Source organism: Coregonus clupeaformis, chromosome 14 (assembly GCF_020615455.1).
Source record: "Coregonus clupeaformis isolate EN_2021a chromosome 14, ASM2061545v1, whole genome shotgun sequence".
NCBI classification, from domain to species: Eukaryota; Metazoa; Chordata; class Actinopteri; order Salmoniformes; family Salmonidae; genus Coregonus; species Coregonus clupeaformis.
The window spans coordinates 3,486,528-3,514,344 of NC_059205.1; the positions used below are offsets into that span (position 1 = coordinate 3,486,528).

The window sequence follows — 27,817 nt, forward strand, 5'->3', positions numbered from 1 at the left end:
AGACTGACTCCTAGTAAGACAGACTCACTTTTAAGACACTAGTGATCCTTCACAAGGAAATTACCACTTTGGGGGAAAATGATGATTAAAGTTGTAAAAAAAGGCTGCTCCTCTCCTCTCTACCTAACGTCCCCTCACGGTCCCTTCAGTTTCCCTTAAGTCCCGTTAGTTCGGCTGCTCAGCCTACCTAAGTTATCCCTCACCCGTCAAAGCTCTGCCATTCCCGACCAATCAGAGCGCTTGGAAATGTGCATCTGGACACTGCACCCGCCCACTCAGGTCAGAGTGTTATGGTTGTCCGAAAGGAGAAGACGCATGTTTCTGAGGACTTTTTTTATTTATTTTTATTGTCGACAGTAACACGAATGTCTGAATGTTGTGCATGCATCGAAAGAACCACAACAATAAGATTCCAAGTCATTCGGATTACCAAAATCATATAAATATCCTCAAATGGAAACAGCTGTGTCTGCGTGTGTGGTGGTGGTGGTGGTGGTGGTGGTGGTGGTGGTGACCAAGTGTTCAGTGTGGGCCTTAACATCATGTTCTAACTGGACAGCACTATAGTGGGCAGAACCAAACCAATCAGTTGTAAGTATACAGCGGGTGAGGACATTCACAGGCGACCGCTCAGACAGGTGAGGGCGTACCAGCCAACCGCTCAGACGGGAGAGGGCGTACCAGCCAACCGCTCAGACAGGTGAGGGCGTACCAGCCAACCGCTCAGACAGGTGAGGGCGTACCAGCCAACCGCTCAGACGGGTGAGGGCGTACCAGCCAACCGCTCAGACAGGTGAGGGCGTACCAGCCAACCGCTCAGACGGGTGAGGGCGTACCAGCCAACCGCTCAGACAGGTGAGGGCGTACCAGCCAACCGCTCAGACAGGTGAGGGCGTACCAGCCAACCGCTCAGACGGGTGAGGGCGTACCAGCCAACCGCTCAGACGGGAGAGGGCGTACCAGCCAACCGCTCAGACAGGTGAGGGCGTACCAGCCAACCGCTCAGACGGGTGAGGGCGTACCAGCCAACCGCTCAGACAGGTGAGGGCGTACCAGCCAACCGTTCAGACAGGTGAGGGCGTACCAGCCAACCGCTCAGACGGGTGAGGGCGTACCAGCCAACCGCTCAGACAGGTGAGGGCGTACCAGCCAACCGCTCAGACGGGTGAGGGCGTACCAGCCAACCGCTCAGACGGGTGAGGGCGTACCAGCCAACCGCTCAGACGGGTGAGGGCGTACCAGCCAACCGCTCAGACGGGTGAGGGCGTACCAGCCAACCGCTCAGACAGGTGAGGGCGTACCAGCCAACCACTCAGACAGGTGAGGGCGTACCAGCCAACCGCTCAGACGGGTGAGGGCGTACCAGCCAACCGCTCAGACAGGTGAGGGCGTACCAGCCAACCGTTCAGACAGGTGAGGGCGTACCAGCCAACCGCTCAGACTGGTGAGGGCGTACCAGCCAACCGCTCAGACGGGTGAGGGCGTACCAGCCAACCGTTTTTTACGTGGTCCTTCTAGACGGATTTAGTGACCAACAGTTCTTTACATGGTCCGTAATTTCTCCGGATTTAGCGACCAATAGTTTTTATAAAAGTATTGAAAGTATGGAACATACACGAGAACTTACCAAGGCAGCCTTAATATACATTACATTTACATTTTAGCCGACGCTCTTATCCAGAGCGACTTACAGTTAGTGAGTGCATACATTATTTTATTTTTTTATTTCATACTGGCCCCCAGGTGGGAATCGAACCCACAACCCTGGCGTTGCAAACGCCATGCTCTACCAACTGAGCTACATCCCTGCCGGCCATTCCCTCCCCTACCCTGGACCAATTGTGCGCCTCCCCATGAGTCTCCCGGTCGCGGCCGGCTACGACAGAGCCTGGATTCGAACCAGGATCTCTAGTGGCACAGCTAGCACTGCGATGCAGTGCCTTAGACCACTGCGCCACTTTACAATTTATTTCTTTTTCTAATGTTTTATTTGTAGAGTATATTTTTAATGTTCAGTTGTTTTATATATATATTGTTTATTATTTTATTTATTTAATTTTGTAAATTTTGTATCCTTATTTTTGTTATTTTCTTTGTTTGTTTATTTTAATTTTTTTAATTTTGTGGGGGTGGGGTAGGGGGGCGGTAGAATGATTACTTTTATACTATCCCAGGTATTCCTTAAAGAGGTAGGGTATACATAATATACATAACATAACATACATAACATAATATACATAATATACATAACCACATTACCATATTATTATTATCTAGGCTATATTTTGCATCTAGAATCTTTGCAGACAGTCTTTCTCCACAAGGTCTGACGCGAAGATATCACTCAGGGCAGATTACCATGGTGGCTCTGGTCTAACAGGGTTTAAGTCACCGTAAAAGAACAATAAGACAACACCATGTCGAGATGCAAACAGCCTCCACCACCCCCACAGTCCCCCACAGTCCCACACCACCCCCACACCACCCCCACAGTCCCCCACCACCCCCACAGTCCCCCACAGTCCCCCACCACCCCCACAGTCCCCCACAGTCGCACACCACCCCCCACAGTCCCCCACCACCCACACCACCCCCACAGTCCCCCACCACCCACACCACCCACACCACCCCCACAGTCCCCCACCACCCCACAGTCCCCCCACAGTCCCACACCACCCCCACAGTCCCCCACCACCCCCACAGTCCCCCACCACCCACACCACCCCCCACCACCCCCACAGTCCCCCACCACCCACACCACCCCCACAGTCCCCCACCACCCACACAGTCCCCCACCACCCACACAGTCCCCCACCACCCCCACACCACCCCCACAGTCCCCCCACCACCCACACCACCCCCACAGTCCCCCACCACCCCCACAGTCCCCCACAGTCCCCCACCACCCACACAGTCCCCCACCACCCCCACAGTCCCCCCACAGTCCCCCACCACCCCCACCACCCCCACAGTCCCCCACCACCCCCACAGTCCCCCACCACCCCCACACCACCCCCCACAGTCCCCCCACCACCCCCACAGTCCCCCACCACCCCCACACCACCCCCACAGTCCCCCACCACCCCCACAGTCCCACACCACCCCCACAGTCCCACACCACCCCCACAGTCCCCCACCACCCCCACAGTCCCCCACAGTCCCCCACAGTCCCCCACCACCCACACAGTCCCCCACCACCCCCACACCACCCCCCACAGTCCCCCACCACCCACACAGTCCCCCACAGTCCCACACCACCCCCACACCACCCCCACAGTCCCCCACCACCCCCAGAGTCCCCCACCACCCACACCACCCCCACAGTCCCCCCACCACCCCCACAGTCCCCCACAGTCCCCCACCACCCCCACACCACCCCCCACAGTCCCCCACCACCCCCACAGTCCCCCCACAGTCCCCCACCACCCCCACAGTCCCCCACAGTCCCCCCACCACCCCCACAGTCCCCCACCACCCACACCACCCCACACCACCCCCCACTGTCCCCCCACCACCCCCCACAGTCCCCCACAGTCCCCCCACCACCCCCACAGTCCCCCACAGTCGCACACCACCCCCACAGTCCCCCACCACCCACACCACCCCCACAGTCCCCCACCACCCACACCACCCCCACAGTCCCCCACCACCCCCACAGTCCCCCACAGTCCCACACCACCCCCCACAGTCCCCCACCACCCCCCACAGTCCCCCACCACCCACACCACCCCCACCACCCCCACAGTCCCCCACCACCCACACCACCCCCCACAGTCCCCCACCACCCACACAGTCCCCCCACCACCCCCACAGTCCCCCACCACCCCCACACCACCCCCACAGTCCCCCCACCACCCACACCACCCCCACAGTCCCCCACCACCCCCACAGTCCCCCCCACAGTCCCCCACCACCCCCACAGTCCCCCACCACCCCACAGTCCCCCACAGTCCCCCACCACCCCCACCACCCCCACAGTCCCCCACCACCCCCACAGTCCCCCACCACCCCCACACCACCCCCACAGTCCCCACCACCCCCACAGTCCCCCACCACCCCACACCACCCCCACAGTCCCCCACCACCCCACAGTCCCCCACAGTCCCCCACCACCCACACAGTCCCCCCACCACCCCCACCACCCCCACAGTCCCCCCACAGTCCCCCACAGTCCCCCACCACCCACACAGTCCCCCACCACCCCCACACCACCCCCACAGTCCCCCACCACCCACACAGTCCCCCACAGTCCCACACCACCCCCACACCACCCCCCACAGTCCCCCACCACCCCCCCACAGTCCCCCACCACCCACACCACCCCCACAGTCCCCCCACCACCCCACAGTCCCCCACCACCCCCACAGTCCCCCACAGTCCCCCACCACCCCCCACAGTCCCCCACCACCCCCACAGTCCCCCACCACCCACACAGTCCCCCACCACCCCCACACCACCCCCACAGTCCCCCACCACCCACACCACCCCCACAGTCCCCCACAGTCCCCCCCACAGTCCCCCACCACCCCCACAGTCCCCCACCACACACACCACCCCCACAGTCCCCCCACCACCCACACAGTCCCCCACCACCCACACAGTCCCCCACCACCCACACAGTCCCCCACAGTCCCCCACCACCCCCACAGTCCCCCCACCACCCCCCACACCACCCCCACAGTCCCCCACCACCCCCCACAGTCCCCCACCACCCCCACAGTCCCACACCACCCCCACAGTCTCCCCACAGTCCCCCACCACCCACACAGTCCCCCACCACCCCCACAGTCCCCCACAGTCCCCCACCACCCACACAGTCCCCCACCACCCCCACACCACCCCCACAGTCCCCCACCACCCACACAGTCCCCCACAGTCCCCACACCACCCCCACAGTCCCCCCACCACCCCCCACAGTCCCCCACCACCCACACCACCCCCCACACCACCCCCCACAGTCCCCCACCACCCCCCACAGTCCCCCACCACCCCCCACAGTCCCCCACAGTCCCCCACCACCCCCACAGTCCCCCACCACCCCCACAGTCCCCCACAGTCCCCCACCACCCCCCACAGTCCCCCACAGTCCCCCCACCACCCCCACAGTCCCCCACCACCCACACCACCCCCACACCACCCCCACAGTCCCCCACCACCCCCACAGTCCCCCCACAGTCCCACACCACCCACACAGTCCCCCCCCACAGTCCCACACCACCCCCCACACCACCCCCACAGTCCCCCACCACCCCCACAGTCCCCCACCACCCACACCACCCCCACACCACCCCCACAGTCCCCCACCACCCCCACAGTCCCCCCACCACCCCCCACAGTCCCCCACCACCCCCACAGCCCCCACAGTCCCCCCACCACCCCCACAGTCCCCCCACCACCCCCACAGTCCCCCCACCACCCACACCACCCCCACACCACCCCCACCACCCCCACAGTCCCCCCACAGTCCCCCACCACCCCCACAGTCCCCCACAGTCCCACACCACCCCCACAGTCCCCCACCACCCACACCACCCCCCACACCACCCCCACACGTCCCCCCACCACCCCCCACAGTCCCCCACCACCCACACCACCCCCCACACCACCCCCCACCACCCCCACAGTCCCCCCACCACCCACACCACCACCCCCACAGTCCCCCCACCACCCACACAGTCCCCCCACAGTCCCCACACCACCCCCACACCACCCCCACAGTCCCCCACCACCCCCACAGTCCCCCACCACCCACACCACCCCCCACAGTCCCCCACCACCCCCACAGTCCCCCACCACCCACACCACCCCCACACCACCCCCACAGTCCCCCACCACCCCCACAGTCCCCCACCACCCCCACAGTCCCCCCCACCACCCCCCCACACCACCCCCACAGTCCCCCACCACCCCCACAGTCCCCCACCACCCACACAGTCCCCCACCACCCACACCACCCCCACAGTCCCCCCACCACCCACACCACCCCCACAGTCCCCCACAGTCCCCCACCACCCCCACAGTCCCCCACCACCACACACCACCCCCACAGTCCCCCACCACCCACACAGTCCCCCCACCACCCACACAGTCCCCCACCACCCCCACACCACCCCCACAGTCCCCCACCACCCCCACAGTCCCCCACCACCCCCACACCACCCCCCACAGTCCCCCACCACCCCCACAGTCCCACAGTCCCCCCACAGTCCCCCCACCACCCCCACAGTCCCCCCACAGTCTCCCCACAGTCCCCCCACCACCCACACAGTCCCCCCACCACCCCCACACCACCCCCACAGTCCCCCCACCACCCACACAGTCCCCCCACAGTCCCACACCACCCCCACACCACCCCCACAGTCCCCCACCACCCCACAGTCCCCCACCACCCACACCACCCCCACACCACCCCCACAGTCCCCCCACCACCCCCACAGTCCCTCACCACCCCCACAGTCCCCCACAGTCCCCCACCACCCCCACAGTCCCCCACCACCCCCACAGTCCCCCACAGTCCCCCACCACCCCCACAGTCCCCCACAGTCCCCACCACCCCCACAGTCCCCCACAGTCCCCCACCACCCCCACAGTCCCCCACCACCCACACCACCCCCACACCACCCCCCACAGTCCCCCACCACCCCCACAGTCCCCCACAGTCCCCACACCACCCCCACAGTCCCCCACCACCCACACCACCCCCCCACACCACCCCCCACAGTACCCCCACCACCCCCACAGTCCCCCACCACCCACACCACCCCCACACCACCCCCACAGTCCCCCCACCACCCCCCACAGTCCCCCCACCACCCACACCAACCCCACACCACCCCCCACAGTCCCCCACCACCCCCACAGTCCCCCCACCACCCACACCACCCCCCACACCACCCCCCACAGTCCCCCACCACCCCCACAGTCCCCCCACCACCCACACCACCCCCCACAGTCCCCCCACCACCCACACCACCCCACACCACCCCCACAGTCCCCCACCACCCCCACAGTCCCCCCACCACCCACACAGTCCCCCACCACCCCCACAGTCCCCCACCACCCCCACAGTCCCCCACAGTCCCCCACCACCCCCACAGTCCCCCACCACCCCCACAGTCCCCCCACAGTCCCCCACCACCCCCACAGTCCCCCCACAGTCCCCCACCACCCCCACAGTCCCCCCACCACCCCCACAGTCCCCCACCACCCCCACAGTCCCACACCACCCCCACAGTCCCCCCACCACCCCCACACCACCCCCCACAGTCCCCCCACCACCCCCCACAGTCCCCCACCACCCCCACAGTCCCCCCACAGTCCCCCACAGTCCCCCCACCACCCCCACAGTCCCCCACAGTCCCCCACCACCCCCACAGTCCCCCACCACCCACACAGTCCCCCACCACCCACACCACCCCCACAGTCCCCCCACCACCCACACCACCCCCCACAGTCCCCCCACCACCCCCACAGTCCCCCCACAGTCCCCCACCACCCCACACAGTCCCCCACCACCCACACAGTCCCCCACCACCCCCACACCACCCCCCACAGTCCCCCACCACCCCCACAGTCCCCCCACAGTCCCCCCACCACCCACACAGTCCCCCACCACCCCACAGTCCCCCCACAGTCCCCCACCACCCACACCACCCCCACAGTCCCCCACCACCCCCACAGTCCCCCCACCACCCCCACAGTCCCCCCACCACACTCACAGCCCCCTCACCCATGCCCTCACCTCTTGATGGCCACCAGTTCTCCAGATTCCTTGCTCTTGCCCATGAGCACGCTGCCGAAGGTGCCGTCCCCCAGCAGTCTCATGGTGGTATAGCGGTTCATCTCCCACCGCGGGGCCGGGTTCCAGCCCTGCTGCTGCTCCTTCAGCGGAGAGAGTGGGGGTAGGAAAACGTTACACAGTTGCGTCTCAAATGGCATCCTATTCTCTATATAGTGCACTACTTTTGAACAGGAGTAGGGTGCCATTTGGGATGTAGCATATTATATACAGTTCATTCGGAAAGTATTCAAACCCCTTGATTTTTTTCCACATTCTGTTATGTTGCAGCCTTATTCTAAAATGGATTCAATTGTTTTTTTCCCCCTCATCAATCTACACACAATAACCCAAAATGACAAAGCAAAAACAGGTTTTTAGAAAATGTTGCTAATTTATTAAAAAAAATACAAAACAGAAATACCTTATTTACATAAGGTATTTCTGTTTTGGCCAGCAAACACGTTCCCCACATGCTAGGTACATATTTCCTCCAATGTTATAATGAAAAGGTGCCTCTCGCTGCCAAAACAAGTTTTCTGGAGACTTGCTGATGACGTCAAAAGGGAGGAGTGCTGATGAAGTCAAAAGTTTGGACACACCTACTCATTCAAGTGTTTTTCTTTATTTTGACTATTTTCTACATTGTAGAATAATAGTGAAGACATCAAAACTATGAAATAACACATATGGAATCATGTAGTAACCAAAAAAGTGTTAAACAAATCAAAACATATTTTATATTTGAGTTTCTTCAAAGTAGCCACCCTTTGATTAAACCAGAGAACCTGCTCTGTCTCCCCAGGTTACTGCCACCGTGACATTAAACCAGAGAACCTGCTCTGTCTCCCCAGGTTACTGCCACCGTGACATTAAACCAGAGAACCTGCTCTGTCTCCCCAGGTTACTGCCACCGTGACATTAAACCAGAGAACCTGCTCTGTCTCCCCAGGTTACTTCCACCGTGACATTAAACCAGAGAACCTGCTCTGTCTCCCCAGGTTACTTCCACCGTGACATTAAACCAGAGAACCTGCTCTGTCTCCCCAGGTTACTTCCACCGTGACATTAAACCAGAGAACCTGCTCTGTCTCCCCAGGTTACTTCCACCGTGACATTAAACCAGAGAACCTGCTCTGTCTCCCCAGGTTACTGCCACCGTGGCATTAAACCAGAGAACCTGCTCTGTCTCCCCAGGTTACTGCCACCGTGACATTAAACCAGAGAACCTGCTCTGTCTCCCCAGGTTACTGCCACCGTGACATTAAACCAGAGAATCTGCTCTGTCTCCCCAGGTTACTGCCACCGTGGCATTAAACCAGAGAACCTGCTCTGTCTCCCCAGGTTACTTCCACCGTGACATTAAACCAGAGAACCTGCTCTGTCTCCCCAGGTTACTGCCACCGTGGCATTAAACCAGAGAACCTGCTCTGTCTCCCCAGGTTACTTCCACCGTGACATTAAACCAGAGAACCTGCTCTGTCTCCCCAGGTTACTGCCACCGTGACATTAAACCAGATAACCTGCTCTGTCTCCCCAGGTTACTGCCACCGTGACATTAAACCAGATAACCTGCTCTGTCTCCCCAGGTTACTTCCACCGTGACATTAAACCAGAGAACCTGCTCTGTATGGGTCCAGAGCAGGTGAAGATAGCTGACTTTGGGTTGGCCAGAGAGATACGCTCCCAGCCTCCCTACACTGAATATGTCTCAACTAGATGGTAAGATGTTTGATTTGCACTCTGTTGGCATTATCTGAACATGAATAAGTAAAGCATTATCCCCTTGGGTCAAACAGACTGGTTGATATACAGTACCAGTCAAAAGTTTGGACACACCTACTCATTCCAGGGTTTTTCTTTATTTTTACTATTTTCTACATTGAAGAATAATAATGAAGACATCAAAACTATGAAATAACACATATGGAATTATGTAGTAACCAAAAAAGTGTTTAACAAATCAAAATATATATTTATATTTGAAATTCTTCAAAGTAGCCACCCTTTGCCTTGATGACAGCTTTGCACACTCTTGGCATTCTCTCAACCAGCTTCATGAGGTAGTCATCTGGAATGCATTTCAATTAACAGGTGTGCCTTGTTAAAATTTAATTTGTGGAATTTCTTTCCTAATGCGTTTGAGCCAATCAGTTGTGTTGTTACAAGGTATACAGAAGATAGCCCTATTTGGTAAAAGACCAAGTCCATATTATGGCAAGAACAGCTCAAATAAGCAAAGAGAAACAACAGTCCATCATTACTTTAAGACATGAAGGTCAGTCAATACGGAACATTTCAAGAACTTTCAAAGTTTCTTCAAGTGCAGTCGCAAAAACCATCAAGCGCTATGATGAAACTGGCTCTCATGAGCACTGCCACAGGAAAGCAAGACCCAGAGTTACCTCTGCTGCAGAGGATAAGTTCATTAGAGTTAACTGCACCTCAGATTGCAGGCCAAATAAATGCTTCACAGAGTCCAAGTAACAGCCACATCTCAACATCAACTGTTCAGAGGAGACTGTGTGAATCAGGCCTTCATGGTCGAATTGCTGCAAAGAAACCACTACTAAAGGACACCAATAAGAAGAAGAGACTTGCTTTGGCCAAGAAACACAAGCAATGGACATTAGACCGGTGGAAATCTGCCCTCCAAATTGGAGATTTTTGGTTCCAACCGCCGTGTTTTTTGTGAGACGCAGAGTAGGTGAACGGATTATCTCTGCATGTGTAGTTCCCATTGTGAAGCATGGAGGAGGAGGTGTGATGGTGTGGAGGTGCTTTGCTGGTGACACTGTCTGTGATTTATTTAGAATTCAAGGTACACTTAACCAGCATGGATACCACAGCATTCTGCAGCGATATGCTATCCCATCTGGTTTGGGCTTAGTTGGACTATAATTTGTTTTTCAACAGGACAATGACCCAACACACCTCCAGGCTGTGTAAGGGCTATTTGACCAAGAAGGAGAGTGATGGAGTGCTGCATCAGATGACCTGTCCTCCACAATCACCCGACCTCAAACCAATTGAGATGGTTTGGGATGAGTTGGACCGCAGAGTGAAGGAAAAGCAGCCAACAAGTGCTCAGCATATGTGGGAACTCCTTCAAGACCGTTGGAAAAGCATTCCAGGTGAAGCTGGTTGAGAGAATGCCAAGAGTGTGCAAAGCTGTCATCAAGGGAAAGGGTGGCTACTTTGAAGAATCTAAAATATGAAATAGATGTAGATTTTTTTGGTTACTACACGATTCCATATGTGTTATTTCATAGTTTTGAGGTCTTCACTGTTATAAGGTAGAAAATAGTAAACAATTAAGAAAAACCCTTGTCTGGCTCCCTCTTGAGTCATTTGTGTATTATTTCATCAAACAGTAAGCTTAAAGCATCAGCCAAGCTCAATGCATATAGTTGATTTTATTAAAGCACCTATATGGAAAAATACATTTTTAAAAATGTCCAATGTATTGGTCGAAAGAACAGACGACTTTCGGTCAACCAAGATTTATTTTAGTCGGGGACAGCCCTACTGTTTGCGCTTTCGGTAGCCTGACTGCATCCAGACTGAGGAGAAATCTGCACACAATGCATCCCCTGACCACCTCCTGAAGTGGTCAGACAGATCTGAACACAATGCACCCCTGACCACCTCCTGAAGTGGTCAGACAGATCTGAACACAATGCACCCCTGACCACCTCCTGAAGTGGTCAGACAGATCTGAACACAATGCACCCCTGACCACCTCCTGAAGTGGTCAGACAGATCTGAACACAATGCATCCCTGACCACCTCCTGAAGTGGTCAGACAGATCTGAACACAATGCACCCCTGACCACCTCCTGAAGTGGTCAGACAGATCTGAACACAATGCATCCCTGACCACCACCTGAAGTGGTCAGACAGATCTGAACACAATGCATCCCTGACCACCACCTGAAGTGGTCAGACAGATCTGAACACAATGCATCCCTGACCACCACCTGAAGTGGTCAGACAGATCTGAACACAATGCATCCCTGACCACCACCTGAAGTGGTCAGACAGATCTGAACACAATGCATCCCTGACCACCACCTGAAGTGGTCAGACAGATCTGAACACAATGCATCCCCGACCACCACCTGAAGTGGTCAGACAGATCTGAACACAATGCATTCCTGACCACCACCTGAAGTGGTCAGACAGATCTGAACACAATGCATCCCTGACCACCACCTGAAGTGGTCAGACAGATCTGAACACAATGCATCCCTGACCACCTCCTGAAGTGGTCAGACAGATCTGAACACAATCTAGACGCACAAAATCAACTTTTGTGCGTCTAGACCCGTCTTTTCAAGGCGATCTTCGTATTCTGATAACAGAAGTTGCACGTACAGTGGGGGAAAAAAAGAATTTAGTCAGCCACCAATTGTGTAAGTTCTCCCACTTAAAAAGATGAGAGAGGCCTGTAATTTTCATCATAGGTACACGTCAACTATGACAGACAAATTGAGGAAAAAGAATCAAGAAAATCACATTGTAGGATTTTTTATGAATTTATTTGCAAATGATGGTGGAAAATAAGTATATAGTTGACGTGTACCTATGATGAAAATTACATATATATATCCAGGAAAGCCAAAGTTCCAAAAGCTGGGCCTAAAATAGTATATAAGAGATCATACAAAAGATTTTGCTGTGACTCTTATGTGGATGATGTTAAAAATATGTGTTGGTCTGATGTGATTAATAAGGAGCATCCAGACGCTGCACTTTATGAATTTATGAAATTGCTTCTTCCAATTATTGATAAACATGCACCTGTTAAGAAACTGACTGTTAGAACTGTTGAGGCTCCATGGATTGATGAAGAATTAAAAAACTGTATGGTTGAAAGATACTATTTTTTTTTCACCTTTATTTAACCAGGTAAGCCAGTTGAGAACAAGTTCTCATTTACAACTGCGACCTGGCCAAGATAAAGCTAAGCAGTGCAATAAAAACAACAACACAGAGTTACATATGGGGTAAAAAAAACATAAGGTCATAAAATACAACAGAAAATATATATACAGTGTATGCAAATGTAGCAAGTTATGGAGGTAAGGCAATAAATAGGCCATAGTGCAAAATAATTACTATTTAGTATTAACACTGGAAAGATAGATGTGCAAGAGATTATGTGCAAATAGAGATACTGGGGTGCAAAAGAGCAAAATAAATAACAATATAGGGATGAGGTAGTTGGGTGGGCTAATTTCAGATGGGCTGTGTACATGTGCAGTGATCGGTAAGGTGCTCTGACAACTGATGCTTAAAGTTAGTGAGGGAGATAAGAGTCTCCAGCTTCAGAGATTTTTGCAATTCGTTCCAGTCATTGGCAGCAGAGAACTGGAAGGAATGGCGGCCAAAGGAGGTGTTGGCTTTGGGAATGACCAGTGAGATATACCTGCTGGAGCGCAGACTACGGGTGGGTGCTGCTATGGTGACCAATGAGCTAAGATAAGGCGGAGATTTGCCTAGCAGTGATTTATAGATGGCCTGGAGCCAGTGGGTTTGGCGACGAATATGTAGTGAGGGCCAGCCAACAAGAGCGTACAGGTCACAGTGGTGGGTAGTGTATGGGGCTTTGGAGACAAAACGGATGGCACTGTGATAGACTACATCCAATTTGCTGAGTAGAGTGTTGGAGGCTATTTTGTAAATGACATCGCCGAAGTCAAGGATCGGTAGGATAGTCAGTTTTACGAGGGCATGTTTGGCAGCATGAGTGAAGGAGGCTTTGTTGCGAAAGACGGGGCAAAAGGAGTGGCTAATAAGTCTGGCTGCACATCTGACCGGCTGACTCACTGCAAACTGAGAAATGATGTGACTAAACTCAACAAAAGAAGAAGAAACTGTCTTATGAAGCCAAGATCAATAATATAAAGAATGATGGAGAAAAAACTTTGGATTACTTGAACTCCAACTTCAACTCCATCTTTCATCGAATCAGATGGCTTATTCATCACAAAACCGTTTGATGTTGCCAATTATTTGAATGATTACTTCATTGGCAAAGTGGGCAAACTAACAGAAGATAATAATAATGAAAGAAAAGCATTGTAAATTCGTATTTTGTAAAGTTAGTGTGGGAGAGGTGGAAAATCCTAATGACAAACCTCCTGGTATTGACAACTTAGATGGAAAGCTACTGAGGATGGTAGATGACTCTATGACCGCTCCGATGGAAAGCTACTGAGGATGGTAGCTGCCTCTATGACCACTCCGATATGTCATACTGTATCTTTAATCAGAGCCTAGAGGAAAGTCTTTGTCCTCAGGCCTGGAGGGAAGCCAAAGTAATTCCGCTACCCAAGAGTGGTAAAGCGGCCTTTACTGGTTCTAACAGCAGACCTATCAGCTTGTTGGAAAAAACGGTGTTTGACCAAATACAATGCTATTTTGCTTTAAACAAATTGACAACAGACTTTCAGCATGCTTATAGAGAAGGGCACTCAACACGCACTGCACTGACACAAATGACTGATGATTGGTTGAAAGAAATTGAATATAAGAAGATTGTGGGAGCTGTACTGTTAGATTTCAGTGCAGCCTTTGATATTATTGACCATAACCTGTTGTTGAGAAAACGTAGGTGTTATGGCTTTTCAAACTCTGCCACATTGTGGATTCAGAGCTATCTATCTAATAGAACTCAGAGGGTTTTCTTTAATGGAAGCTTCTGGAATGTCAGACATGTAGGGTGTGGTGTACCGCAGCTCTCTAGGCCCAATACGCTTTTCTATTTTTACCAATGACCTGCCACTGATGATTCAACCATATACGTGTCAGCAACCACAGCTAATGAAGTCACTGAAAGCCTTAACAAGGAGACTCAATTACTTCGTGTTACCTTAGATTGTAAACTGTCATGATCAAAACATATAGATTCAATGGTTGTAAAGATGGGGAGAGGTCTGCCCATAATAAAGAGATGCTCTGCTTTTTTGACACCACACTCCAAAAAGCAAGACCTGCAGGCTCTAGTTTTGCCTTATCTTGATTATTGTCCAGTTGTGTGGTCCAGTGCTGCAAGGAAAGACCTAGTTAAGCTGCAGCTGGCCCAGAACAGAGCGGCACGTCTTGCTCTTCATTGTAATCAGAGGGCTGATATAAATACTATGCATGCCAGTCTCTCTTGGCTAAGAGTTGAGGAAAGACTGACTGCATCACTTCTTCTTTTAATAAGAAACATTGTTTAGAAAATTCCAAATTGTTTGCATAGTCAACTTACATACAGCTCTGACACAGACACTTACCCCACCAGACATGCCACCAGAGGACTTTTCACAGTCATCAAATCCAGAACAAATTCAAGAAAGCGTACAGTATTATTGCATGGAACTCCCTTCCAGCTCATATTGCTCAAATGAACAGCACACCTGGTTTAAAAAACAGATAAAGCAACACCTCACGGCACAACGCCTCTCCCCTATTTGACCAAGACATTTTGTGTGTATTGATATGTAGGCTATGTGTGCCGTTTTAAACGTATATAGTTCTGTCCTTGAGCTGTTCTTGTCTATTAATGTTCTGTATTATGTCATGTTTCGTGTGGACCCCAGGAAGAGTAGCTGCTGCTTTCTCAACAGCTAATGGGGATCCTAATAAAACCCCAGTACCATATATTGATATAAAACATTATTTGATACGAGCATTGACGATAAATCACAATCAGTAAAAGGAATGGAGCTAGCTAACTAGCAGATGTACATAAATCAAATCAAATCAAATCAACATCATTGATCCCACCCTCTTTTCCCCATGCCAATCATGTTTAGGAGGTACTGTAACTAGCTTGCATACCATTTGAGATGATGTTAACATTTTTGCTACAGTGGTATTTGGTATGTTATGAATGATTTTTACATTTTGAGCACATGCCCCTGAAAGGTCTGCTTACGACCCTGGACTCCACACACTGCATTCTAGAATGGCATAGACTCCACACACTGCATTCTAGAATGGCATAGACTCCACACACTGCATTCTAGAATGGCATAGAATGCAGTGTGCGGCGTCTCAGTGGTCGAAAACATGATACAAAATATCACATGATGGGAGCATAGAATGCAGCCAGGGTTCTGTTGAGGAGTCTCTTCACCTTCAGCGGAGAGGTCTGGACTGGTCCCGGCCCTGGTCCCACACGCAGCCCCATAGAGTCAGACATCAGGAGTAGCAGTCAGAACACAGCAGCTACTTTCTTCTGGGAGAACAGACACACAGACTGACGAGGATCACAAAGCTGCAGGCTGGGTCTCAGGTCAGAACAACGACAAGCACGGGGGGAGCTACCACTGGACAACAGGACATCTCTTCTAGAAACACAGACAGAAAACGACTACACATCTTCACTTTTACCTTTCAGTAGTGGTGGTGGAGGTAGAATGTCCAAGGGACTTCTAATGAAAATGATCCTCCGGCTGCCTAAATCCTGCACATTTACAGAAATGTTGATAAATAAACATTGTCCCTGTCAAATACACCTAATAAAGTAAAGTAACTGAAAATAAATAAATAAATAAATTGGTAACTGAATGTGGAGAACTCGAGCCGCCTTGCACTTGTACAGGAGGAAGAGAGAGAGGAGGGAGGAAGAGAGAGAGGAGAGAGGAAGAGAGAGAGAGGAGGGAGGAAGAGAGAGAGGAGGGAGGAAGAGAGAGAGAGGAGGGAGGAAGAGAGAGGAGGGAGGAAGAGAGAGAGAGGAGGGAGGAAGAGAGAGAGAGGAGGGAGGAAGAGAGAGAGGAGGGAGGAAGAGAGAGAGGAGTGAGGAAGAGAGAGAGGAGTGAGGAAGAGAGAGAGGAGGGAGGAAGAGAGAGAGAAGAGAGAGAGAGAGGAGGGGAAGAGAGAGAGGAGGGAGGAAGATAGAGAGAGGAAGAGAGAGAGGAGGGAGGAAGAGAGAGAGAGAGGAAGAGAGAGAGGAGGGAGGAAGAGAGAGGGGAGTGAGGGGGAAGAGAGAGAGGAGGGGGGAAGAGAGAGAGGAGGGAGGAAGAGAGAGAGGAGGAGGAAGAGAGAGAGGAGGGAGGAAGAGAGAGAGAGAGAGAGGAAGAGAGAGAGGAAGAGAGAGAGAGGAAGAGAGAGAGGAGGGAGGAAGAGAGAGAGGAGGGAGGAAGAGAGAGAGGAGGGGAAGAGAGAGAGGAGGGAGGAAGAGAGAGAGGAGGGAGGAAGAGAGAGAGGAAGAGAGAGAGGAGGGAGGAAGAGAGAGAAGAGGGAGGAAGAGAGAGAGGAGTGAGGGGGGAAGAGAGAGGAGGGAGGAAGAGAGAGAGGAGGGAGGGAGAGAGAGAGGAGGGAGGAAGAGAGAGAGGAGGGAGGAAGAGAGAGGGGAGTGAGGGGGGAAGAGAGAGAGGAGGGAGGAAGAGAGAGAGGAGAGAGGAAGAGAGAGAGGAGGGAGGAAGAGAGAGGAGAGAGGAAGAGAGAGGGGAGTGAGGGGGGAAGAGAGAGAGGAGGGAGGAAGAGAGAGAGGAGAGAGGACGAGAGAGAGGAGGGAGGAAGAGAGAGAGAGGAGGGAGGAAGAGAGAGAGGAGGGAGGAAGAGAGAGAGGAGAGAGGAAGAGAGAGAGGAGGGAGGAAGAGAGAGAGGAGAGAGGAAGAGAGAGAGGAGGGAGGAAGAGAGAGAGGAGGGAGGAAGAGAGAGAGGAAGAGAGAGAGGAGGGAGGAAGAGAGAGAGGAGGGAGGAAGAGAGAGAAGAGGGAGGAAGAGAGAGAGGAGGGAGGAAGAGAGAGAGGAGTGAGGAAGAGAGAGAGGAGGGAGGGAGAGAGAGAGGAGGGAGGAAGAGAGAGAGGAGGGAGGAAGAGAGAGAGGAGGGAGGAAGAGAGAGAGGAGGGAGGAAGAGAGAGAAGAGGGAGGAAGAGAGAGAGGAGGGAAGGGGGAAGAGAGAGAGGAGGGAGGAAGAGAGAGAGGAAGAGAGAGAGGAGGGAGGAAGAGAGAGAGGAGAGAGGAAGAGAGAGAGGAGGGAGGAAGAGAGAGAGGAGGGAGGAAGAGAGAGAAGAGGGAGGAAGAGAGAGAGGAGTGAGGAAGAGAGAGAGGAGGGAGGAAGAGAGAGAGGAGAGAGGAAGAGAGAGAGGAGAGAGGAAGAGAGAGAGGAGGGAGGAAGAGAGAGAGGAGAGAGAGGAAGAGAGAGAGGAGTGAGGGAAGAGAGAGAGGAGTGAGGGGGAAGAGAGAGAGGAGTGAGGGGGAAGAGAGAGAGGAGGGAGGAAGAGAGAGAGGAGAGAGGAAGAGAGAGAGGAGGGAGGAAGAGAGAGAGGAGAGAGGAAGAGAGAGAGGAGGGAGGAAGAGAGAGAAGAGAGAGGGGGAGGGAGGAAGAGAGAGAGGAGGGAGGAAGAGAGAGAAGAGGGAGGAAGAGAGAGAGAGGAGGGAGGAAGAGAGAGAGGAGAGAGAGGAAGAGAGAGAGAGGAGGGAGGAAGAGAGAGAGGAGAGAGGAAGAGAGAGAGGAGGGAGGAAGAGAGAGAGAGGAGGGAGGAAGAGAGAGAGGAAGAGAGAGAGGAGGGAGGAAGAGAGAGAAGAGGGAGGAAGAGAGAGAGGAGTGAGGGGGGAAGAGAGAGGAGGGAGGAAGAGAGAGAGGAGGGAGGGAGAGAGAGAGGAGGGAGGAAGAGAGAAAGGAGGGAGGAAGAGAGAGGGGAGTGAGGGGGGAAGAGAGAGAGGAGGGAGGAAGAGAGAGAGGAGAGAGGAAGAGAGAGAGGAGGGAGGAAGAGAGAGAGGAGAGAGGAAGAGAGAGGGGAGTGAGGGGGGAAGAGAGAGAGGAGGGAGGAAGAGAGAGAGGAGAGAGGACGAGAGAGAGAGGAGGGAGGAAGAGAGAGAGAGGAGGGAGGAAGAGAGAGAGGAGGGAGGAAGAGAGAGAGGAGAGAGGAAGAGAGAGAGGAGGGAGGAAGAGAGAGAGGAGAGAGGAAGAGAGAGAGGAGGGAGGAAGAGAGAGAGGAGGGAGGAAGAGAGAGAGGAAGAGAGAGAGGAGGGAGGAAGAGAGAGAGGAGGGAGGAAGAGAGAGAGGAGGGAGGAAGAGAGAGAGGAGGGAGGAAGAGAGAGAGGAGTGAGGAAGAGAGAGAGGAGGGAGGAAGAGAGAGAGGAGGGAGGAAGAGAGAGAGGAGGGAGGAAGAGAGAGAGGAGGGAGGAAGAGAGAGAGGAGGGAGGAAGAGAGAGAAGAGGGAGGAAGAGAGAGAGGAGGGAGGGGGGAAGAGAGAGAGGAGGGAGGAAGAGAGAGAGGAGAGAGGAAGAGAGAGAGGAGGGAGGAAGAGAGAGAGGAGAGAGGAAGAGAGAGAGGAGGGAGGAAGAGAGAGAGGAGAGAGGAAGAGAGAGAGGAGGGAGGAAGAGAGAGAGGAGGGAGGAAGAGAGAGAAGAGGGAGGAAGAGAGAGAGGAGTGAGGAAGAGAGAGAGGAGGGAGGAAGAGAGAGAGGAGAGAGGAAGAGAGAGAGGAGAGAGGAAGAGAGAGAGGAGGGAGGAAGAGAGAGAGGAGAGAGGAAGAGAGAGAGGAGTGAGGAAGAGAGAGAGGAGTGAGGGGGGAAGAGAGAGAGGAGTGAGGGGGGAAGAGAGAGAGGAGGGAGGAAGAGAGAGAGGAGAGAGGAAGAGAGAGAGGAGGGAGGAAGAGAGAGAGGAGAGAGGAAGAGAGAGAGGAGGGAGGAAGAGAGAGAGGAGAGAGGAAGAGAGAGGGGAGGGAGGAAGAGAGAGAGGAGGGAGGAAGAGAGAGAGGAGGGAGGAAGAGAGAGAAGAGGGAGGAAGAGAGAGAGAGGAGGGAGGAAGAGAGAGAGGAGAGAGGAAGAGAGAGAGAGGAGGGAGGAAGAGAGAGAGGAGAGAGGAAGAGAGAGAGGAGGGAGGAAGAGAGAGAGGAGGGAGGAAGAGAGAGAGGAGAGAGGAAGAGAGAGAGGAGTGAGGAAGAGAGAGAGGAGGGAGGGAGAGAGAGAGGAGGGAGGAAGAGAGAGAGGAGAGAGGAAGAGAGAGAGGAGGGAGGAAGAGAGAGAGGAGGGAGGAAGAGAGAGAGGAGAGAGGAAGAGAGAGAGGAGGGAGGGGGGGAAGAGAGAGAGGAGGGAGGGGGGAAGAGAGAGAGGAGAGAGGAAGAGAGAGAGGGAGGGAGGAAGAGAGAGAGGAGAGAGGGAAGAGAGAGAGGAGGGAGGAAGAGAGAGAGGAGAGAGGAAGAGAGAGAGGAGGGAGGAAGAGAGAGAGAGGAGGGAGGAAGAGAGAGAGGAGGGAGGAAGAGAGAGAGGAGGGAGGAAGAGAGAGAGAGAGAGGAGAGAGAGAGAGGAGGGAGGAAGAGAGAGAGGAGTGAGGAGAGAGAGGAGGAGGAAGAGAGAGAGAGGAGGGAGGAAGAGAGAGAGAGAGAGGAAGAGAGAGAGGAGGGAGGGGGGAAGAGAGAGAGGAGGGAGGAAGAGAGAGAGGAGAGGAAGAGAGAGAGGAGGGAGGAAGAGAGAGAGGAGAGAGGAAGAGAGAGAGGAGGGAGGGGGAAGAGAGAGAGGAGGGAGGAAGAGAGAGAGGAGAGAGGAAGAGAGAGAGGAGGGAGGAAAGAGAGAGGAGGGAGGAAGAGAGAGAGGAGGGAGGAAGAGAGAGAGAGAGAGGAAGAGAGAGAGGAGGGAGAGAGAGAGAGAGGAGGGAGGAAGAGAGAGAGGAGGGAGGAAGAGAGAGAGGAGAGAGGAAGAGAGAGAGGAGTGAGGGGGGAAGAGAGAGAGGAGGGAGGAAGAGAGAGAGGAGAGAGGAAGAGAGAGAGGAGGGAGGAAGAGAGAGAGAGGGAGAGAGGAAGAGAGAGAGGAGAAAGGTAGAGAGAGAGGAGAGAGGAGGAGAGAGGAGGAAGAGAGAGAAGAGGGAGGAAGAGAGAGAAGAGGGAGAAAGAGAGAGGAGAGAGGAAGAGAGAGAGGAGGGAGGAAGAGAGAGAGAGGAGGGAGGGAAGAGAGAGAGGAGGGAGGAGAGAGAGAGAGGAGGGGAGAAAGAGAGAGAGGAGAGAGGAAGAGAGAGAGGAGTGAGGGAGGAAGAGAGAGAGGGAGGAGGGGGGAGAGAGAGAGAGGAGTGAGGGGGGAAGAGAGAGAGAGGAGGGAGGAAGAGAGAGAGGAGAGAGGAGAGAGAGAGGAGGAGGAAGAGAGAGAAGAGGGAGGAAGAGAGAGAGGAGGGAGAAAGAGAGAGAGGAGAGAGGAAGAGAGAGAGGAGGAGGGAGGAAGAGAGAGAGGAGTGAGGGGGGAAGAGAGAGAGGAGGGAGGAAGAGAGAGAGAGGAGGGAGGAAGAGAGAGAGAGGAGGGAGGGAAGAGAGAGAGGGAGAGAGGAAGAGAGAGAGGACGGAGGAAGAGAGAGAAGGAGGGAGGAAAGAGAGAGAGGAGGGAGAAAGAGAGAGGAGAGAGAGGAAGAGAGAGAGGAGGGAGGGAGGAAGAGAGAGAGGAGAGAGGAAGAGAGAGAGGAGGGAGGAAGAGAGAGAGGAGAGAGGAAGAGAGAGAGGAGGAGGGAGGAAGAGAGAGAGGAGTGAGGGGGGAAGAGAGAGAGGAGGGAGGAAGAGAGAGAGGAGAGAGGAAGAGAGAGAGGAGGGAGGAAGAGAGAGAGGAGAGAGGAAGAGAGAGAGGAGAGAGGAAGAGAGAGAGGAGGGAGGAAGAGAGAGAGGAGAGAGGGAAGAGAGAGGGGAGGGAGGAAGAGAGAGAGGAGGGAGGAAGAGAGAGAGGAGGGAGGAAGAGAGAGAAGAGGGAGGAAGAGAGAGAGAGGAGGGAGGAAGAGAGAGAGAGGAGAGAGGAAGAGAGGAGAGAGGAGGGAGGAAGAGAGAGAGAGGAGAGAGGAAGAGAGAGAGGAGGGAGGAAGAGAGAGAGGAGGGAGGAAGAGAGAGAGGAGAGAGGGAAGAGAGAGAGGAGGAGGAAGAGAGAGAGGAGGGAGGGAGAGAGAGAGGGGGAGGGAAGAGAGAGAGGAGAGAGGAAGAGAGAGAGGGAGGGAGGAAGAGAGAGAGGAGGGAGGAAGAGAGAGAGGAGAGAGGAAGAGAGAGAGGAGGGAGGGGGGAAGAGAGAGAGGAGGGAGGGGGGGAGAGAGAGGAGGAGAGAGGAAGAGAGAGAGGAGGGAGGAAGAGAGAGAGGAGAGAGGAAGAGAGAGAGGAGGGAGGAAGAGAGAGAGGAGAGAGGAAGAGAGAGAGGAGGGAGGAAGAGAGAGAGGAGGGAGGAAGAGAGAGAGGAGGGAGGAAGAGAGAGAGGAGGGAGGAAGAGAGAGAGAGAGAGGAAGAGAGAGAGGAGGGAGGAAGAGAGAGAGGAGTGAGGAAGAGAGAGAGGAGGGAGGAAGAGAGAGAGAGGAGGGAGGAAGAGAGAGAGGAGAGAGGAAGAGAGAGAGGAGGGAGGGGGGAAGAGAGAGAGGAGGGAGGAAGAGAGAGAGGAGAGAGGAAGAGAGAGAGGAGGGAGGAAGAGAGAGAGGAGAGAGGAAGAGAGAGAGGAGTGAGGGGGGAAGAGAGAGAGGAGGGAGGAAGAGAGAGAGGAGAGAGGAAGAGAGAGAGGAGGGGAGGAAGAGAGAGGAGGAGGGAGGAAGAGAGAGAGAGGAGGGAGGAAGAGAGAGAGAGAGAGGAAGAGAGAGAGGAGGGAGGAAGAGAGAGAGGAGGAGGAAGAGAGAGAGAGGAGGGAGGAAGAGAGAGAGAGGAGAGAGGAAGAGAGAGAGGAGGGAGGGGGAAGAGAGAGAGGAGGGAGGAAGAGAGAGAGGAGAGAGGAAGAGAGAGAGGAGGGAGGAAGAGAGAGAGAGGAGGGAGGAAGAGAGAGAGGAGAAAGGTAGATAGAGAGGAGAGAGGAAGTGAGAGAGGAGGAAGAGAGAGAAGAGGGAGGAAGAGAGAGAAGAGGGAGAAAGAGAGAGGAGAGAGGAAGAGAGAGAGGAGGGAGGAAGAGAGAGAGAGGAGGGAGGAAGAGAGAGAGGAGGGAGGAAGAGAGAGAGGAGGGAGAAAGAGAGAGAGGAGAGAGGAAGAGAGAGAGGAGTGAGGGAGGAAGAGAGAGAGGAGTGAGGGGGGAAGAGAGAGAGGAGTGAGGGGGGAAGAGAGAGAGAGGAGGGAGGAAGAGAGAGAGGAGAGAGGAAGAGAGAGAGGAGTGAGGAAGAGAGAGAAGAGGGAGGAAGAGAGAGAGGAGAGAGGGAAAGAGAGAGAGGAGAGAGGAAGAGAGAGAGGAGGAGGGAGGGAAGAGAGAGAGGAGTGAGGGGGAAGAGAGAGAGGAGGGAGGAAGAGAGAGAGAGGAGGGAGGAAGAGAGAGAGAGGAGGGAGGAAGAGAGAGAGGAGAGAGGAAGAGAGAGAGGACGGAGGAAGAGAGAGAAGAGGGAGGAAGAGAGAGAGGAGGGAGAAAGAGAGAGGAGAGAGGAAGAGAGAGAGGAGTGAGGGAGGAAGAGAGAGAGGAGAGAGGAAGAGAGAGAGGAGGGAGGAAGAGAGAGAGGAGAGAGGAAGAGAGAGAGGAGTGAGGAAGAGAGAGAGGAGTGAGGGGGAAGAGAGAGAGGAGTGAGGGGGGAAGAGAGAGAGGAGTGAGGGGGAAGAGAGAGAGGAGGGAGGAAGAGAGAGAGGAGAGAGGAAGAGAGAGAGGAGGGAGGAAGAGAGAGAGGAGAGAGGGAAGAGAGAGAGGAGGGAGGAAGAGAGAGAGGAGAGAGGAAGAGAGAGGGGAGGGAGGAAGAGAGAGAGGAGGGAGGAAGAGAGAGAGGAGGGAGGAAGAGAGAGAAGAGGGAGGAAGAGAGAGAGAGGAGGGAGGAAGAGAGAGAGGAGAGAGGAAGAGAGAGAGAGGAGGGAGGAAGAGAGAGAGGAGAGAGGAAGAGAGAGAGGAGGGAGGAAGAGAGAGAGGAGGGAGGAAGAGAGAGAGGAGAGAGAGGAAGAGAGAGAGGAGGGAGGGGAAGAGAGAGAGGAGGGAGGGAAGAGAGAGAGGAGGGAGGAAGAGAGAGAGGAGGGAGGAAGAGAGAGAGGAGGGAGGAAGAGAGAGAGGAGAGAGGGGAAGAGAGAGAGGAGGGAGGGGGAAGAGAGAGAGGAGGGAGGGGGAAGAGAGAGAGGAGAGAGGGAAGAGAGAGAGGAGGGAGGAAGAGAGAGAGGAGAGAGGAAGAGAGAGAGGAGGGAGGAAGAGAGAGAGGAGGGAGGAAGAGAGAGAGGAGGGAGGAAGAGAGAGAGGAGGGAGGAAGAGAGAGAGGAGGGAGGAAGAGAGAGAGGAGAGAGGAAGAGAGAGAGGAGGGAGGAAGAGAGAGAGGAGGAGGAAGAGAGAGAGGAGGGAGGAAAGAGAGAGAGAGGAGGGAGGAAGAGAGAGAGGAGAGAGGAAGAGAGAGAGGAGGGAGGGGGGAAGAGAGAGAGGAGGGAGGAAGAGAGAGAGGAGAGAGGAAGAGAGAGAGGAGGGAGGAAGAGAGAGAGGAAGAGAGAGAGGAGGGAGGGGGGAAGAGAGAGAGGAGGGAGGAAGAGAGAGAGGAGAGAGGAAGAGAGAGAGGAGGGAGGAAGAGAGAGAGGAGGGAGGAAGAGAGAGAGAGGAGGGAGGAAGAGAGAGAGAGAGAGAGGAAGAGAGAGAGGAGGGAGGAAGAGAGAGAGGAGGGAGGAAGAGAGAGAGGAGGGAGGAAGAGAGAGAGGAGAGAGGAAGAGAGAGAGGAGTGAGGGGGGAAGAGAGAGAGGAGGGAGGAAGAGAGAGAGGAGAGAGGAAGAGAGAGAGGAGGGAGGAAGAGAGAGAGAGGAGGGAGGAAGAGAGAGAGGAGAAAGGTAGATAGAGAGGAGAGAGGAAGTGAGAGAGGAGGAAGAGAGAGAAGAGGGAGGAAGAGAGAGAAGAGGGAGAAAGAGAGAGGAGAGAGGAAGAGAGAGAGGAGGGAGGAAGAGAGAGAGAGGAGGGAGGAAGAGAGAGAGGAGGGAGAAAGAGAGAGAGGAGAGAGGAAGAGAGAGAGGAGGAGGGAGGAAGAGAGAGAGGAGTGAGGGGGGAAGAGAGAGAGGAGGGAGGGGGAAGAGAGAGAGAGGAGGGAGGAAGAGAGAGAGGAGAGAGGAAGAGAGAGAGGAGTGAGGAAGAGAGAGAAGAGGGAGGAAGAGAGAGAGGAGGGAGAAAGAGAGAGAGGAGAGAGGAAGAGAGAGAGGAGTGAGGGAGGAAGAGAGAGAGGAGTGAGGGGGGAAGAGAGAGAGGAGGGAGGAAGAGAGAGAGAGGAGGGAGGAAGAGAGAGAGAGGAGGGAGGAAGAGAGAGAGGAGAGAGGAAGAGAGAGAGGACGGAGGAAGAGAGAGAAGAGGGAGGAAGAGAGAGAGGAGGGAGAAAGAGAGAGGAGAGAGGAAGAGAGAGAGGAGTGAGGGAGGAAGAGAGAGAGGAGGGAGGAAGAGAGAGAGAGGAGGGAGGAAGAGAGAGAGAGGAGGGAGGAAGAGAGAGAGGAGGGAGGAAGAGAGAGAGAGGAGGGAGGAAGAGAGAGAGAGGAAGGAGAGAGAGGAGAGAGGAAGAGAGAGAGGAGGAGGAAGAGAGAGAGGATGGAGGAAGAGAGAGAGGAGAGAGGAAGAGAGAGAGGAGAGAGGAAGAGAGAGAGGAGGGAGGAAGAGAGAGAGGAGGGAGGAAGAGAGAGAGGAGGGAGGAAGAGAGAGAGAGGAGGGAGGAAGAGAGAGAGAGGAGGGAGGAAGAGAGAGAGGAAGAGAGAGAGGAGGGAGGAAGAGAGAGAGGAGGGAGGAAGAGAGAGAGGATGGAGGAAGAGAGAGAGGAGAGAGGAAGAGAGAGAGGAGGGAGGAAGAGAGAGAGGAGGGAGGAAGAGAGAGAGGAGGGAGGAAGAGAGAGAGGATGGAGGAAGAGAGAGAGGAGAGAGGGAGAGAGAGAGGAGGGAGGGGAGGAAGAGAGAGAGGAGAGAGAGAGAGGAGGGAGGAAGAGAGAGAAGAGGGAGGAAGAGAGAGAGGAGTGAGGGGGGAAGAGAGAGAGGAGGGAGGAAGAGAGAGAGGAGGGAGGAAGAGAGAGAGGAGAGAGGAAGAGAGAGAGGAGGGAGGAAGAGAGAGAGGAGAGAGGAAGAGAGAGAGGAGGGAGGAAGAGAGAGAGGAGGGAGGAAGAGAGAGAGGAGAGAGGAAGAGAGAGAGGAGAGAGGAAGAGAGAGAGGAGAGAGGAAGAGAGCGAGGAGGGAGGAAGAGAGCGAGGAGGGAGGGAGGAAGAGAGGAGGGAGGGAGGAAGAGAGGAGGGAGGAAGAGAGAGAGGAGGGAGGAAGAGAGAGAGGAGAGAGGAAGAGAGAGAGGAGAGAGGAAGAGAGCGAGGAGGGAGGAAGAGAGAGAGGAGGGAGGAAGAGAGAGAGGAGGGAGGAAGGGAGAGGCAGAGTGCTCCTAACCTTGAGAAGGTTAGTGGATTAATTTGGCGTCTGCTCGGCTCACAGGAGTGTGCCCAAAACAGAACAGCCCGGTTGCATAAAACAGTGTTTCCCTTAAGGAATAATTTTCCCTTACCTACAGGAATTGTTTAAGGTTGTTGCATTGAGCCCCTCAAACATTTTCTTAGATAAGGGGGATACCTAGTCAGTTGTACAACTGAATGTATTCAACTGAAATGTGTCTTCAGCATTTAACCCAACCCCTCTGAATCAGAGAGGTGCGGGGGGCTGCCTTAATCAACATCCACGTCATCGGCGCCCGGGGAACAGCCTTGCTCAGGGGCAGAACGACAGATTTTTACCTTGTCAGTTCGGGGATTCGATCCAGCAACCTTTCGGTTACCGGCCCTACGCTCCTACCTGCCATAACGACATAACTTAAGTGTTTTATAGTAGTTTGAAGTCATGCGAGGCAGAAAGAGTCTCTGGTTACCATGGAGATGACCTGATTCACAGAATAAACGTCTCGTCAAAAAGATGGCATATATTTTGGGAGCTCGCAAAATAGAACTTCTACATTCAGGACAGGAGAAACAATTTGATTCAGAAGAGAATAAAACACTTTTCTTATCGTTACTTTTTTCTTAACTTGTTTCTATTACTTTCTAGCACGCCAAGCTAAGTTACAGAGTAGCTAGTGAATTAAGCACTTAAGGGACCTCATGGGCACCCTTAACTTTTTTCACTTAATTAAAGGGACAAATGTGCCTTAAAATATTTTGTGCAACTGACTTAAAGTTAAGGAAACTTTAAGGGAAAAGATAAGGGGGAAATTAACTTAAGATGTTTTATGCAACTGGTCCCTGGGCTTACAGGGGATGCAAGCAGAAGAGGCTTTAACTGCTAAATGACTCAAATGTAAAATGTAAAATTACATTTTACAATTACAATTACAAAAAATGTTTTGCAGACGCTCTTATCCAGAGCGACTTACAGGAGCAATTAGAGTTAAGTGCCTTGCTCAAGGGCACATCGGCAGATTTTTCACCTAGTCGGCTCGGGGATTAGAACCTACCTGCCGCCCACATTTCTTTAGACATTTCTTTAATCCTATATTGACCTCCTCTACTCTCCATCCTACCAGATTAGAAAGTCCCTCAGACAGAGAGAAAGTAAAATAATTATTGGCAGAACAGTTCAGCTTCATTAGTGTGGTATGGGGTAAAGGGGCATACATGATATGCCTACTTAATGAACAACAACCTTTACTACTGGGAGGTTCGTCTGTAGCTAGCTTGCTATGTGACAGACAGCTGTTAGCTAGATAAGTTAGCTAGCTAGCTAGTTGTTAACAAGATAAACACAAATAAAGAAATAACACACATCATTATATTGGCTAACCGTAAACCACACCGCTCTCATGCAACATTCAGAAAAATGTGGTATTACCTCAGCATACCTACCAATAAAGACATGAAGTTTTTGTCCCAATTTAGTCCAAGAATCAAGCAAGATGCGTTTCTGTTTTGTGAAAAATAACGCAGCAGCAAAGACAGTACAATAGCGATAGCTTCCTTATTGTACAGGAGTGTCTTCCTTTCTCCTTGGCAACGGCAGAAATATTAGAGAAAGGAGGAGATAGAAATCCCATTGGGCAAAGAATGGAGAAACGTATAACGCCCCACCCAGCAGACTGTCGACCAATCGCGTTCACGTTGTCATGCTGCGTCATGCTGTTGCTAAGCTTATCGTCACGCAATCCCTTCTCAAAGTCAGGGTATGAGTCGAGAAACGTGCCTATTTTCCTCGAAAGTACGTAATGGCACGGTTCCAAAGATACACAGTTAC

The 27,817-nt window shown here is 53.7% G+C and overlaps 1 protein-coding gene across 1 annotated transcript in view; it reads right to left on the reverse strand.

The window, feature by feature from the left end:
* Positions 1 to 27,591, reverse strand: part of LOC121580551 (serine/threonine-protein kinase MAK) — a 67,713-nt gene extending 40,122 nt beyond the window's left edge. The window contains exons 1-3 of the mRNA XM_045224628.1: positions 27,433 to 27,591; positions 15,906 to 16,119; positions 7,742 to 7,881 (exon numbers count right to left, since the gene is read on the reverse strand). Coding sequence (XP_045080563.1) covers positions 7,742 to 7,881; positions 15,906 to 15,971 — 206 coding nt within the window. The 5' untranslated portion in view covers positions 15,972 to 16,119; positions 27,433 to 27,591. The remainder of the gene's footprint in view (positions 1 to 7,741; positions 7,882 to 15,905; positions 16,120 to 27,432) is intronic.
* Positions 27,592 to 27,817: the final 226 nt, after the last annotated feature.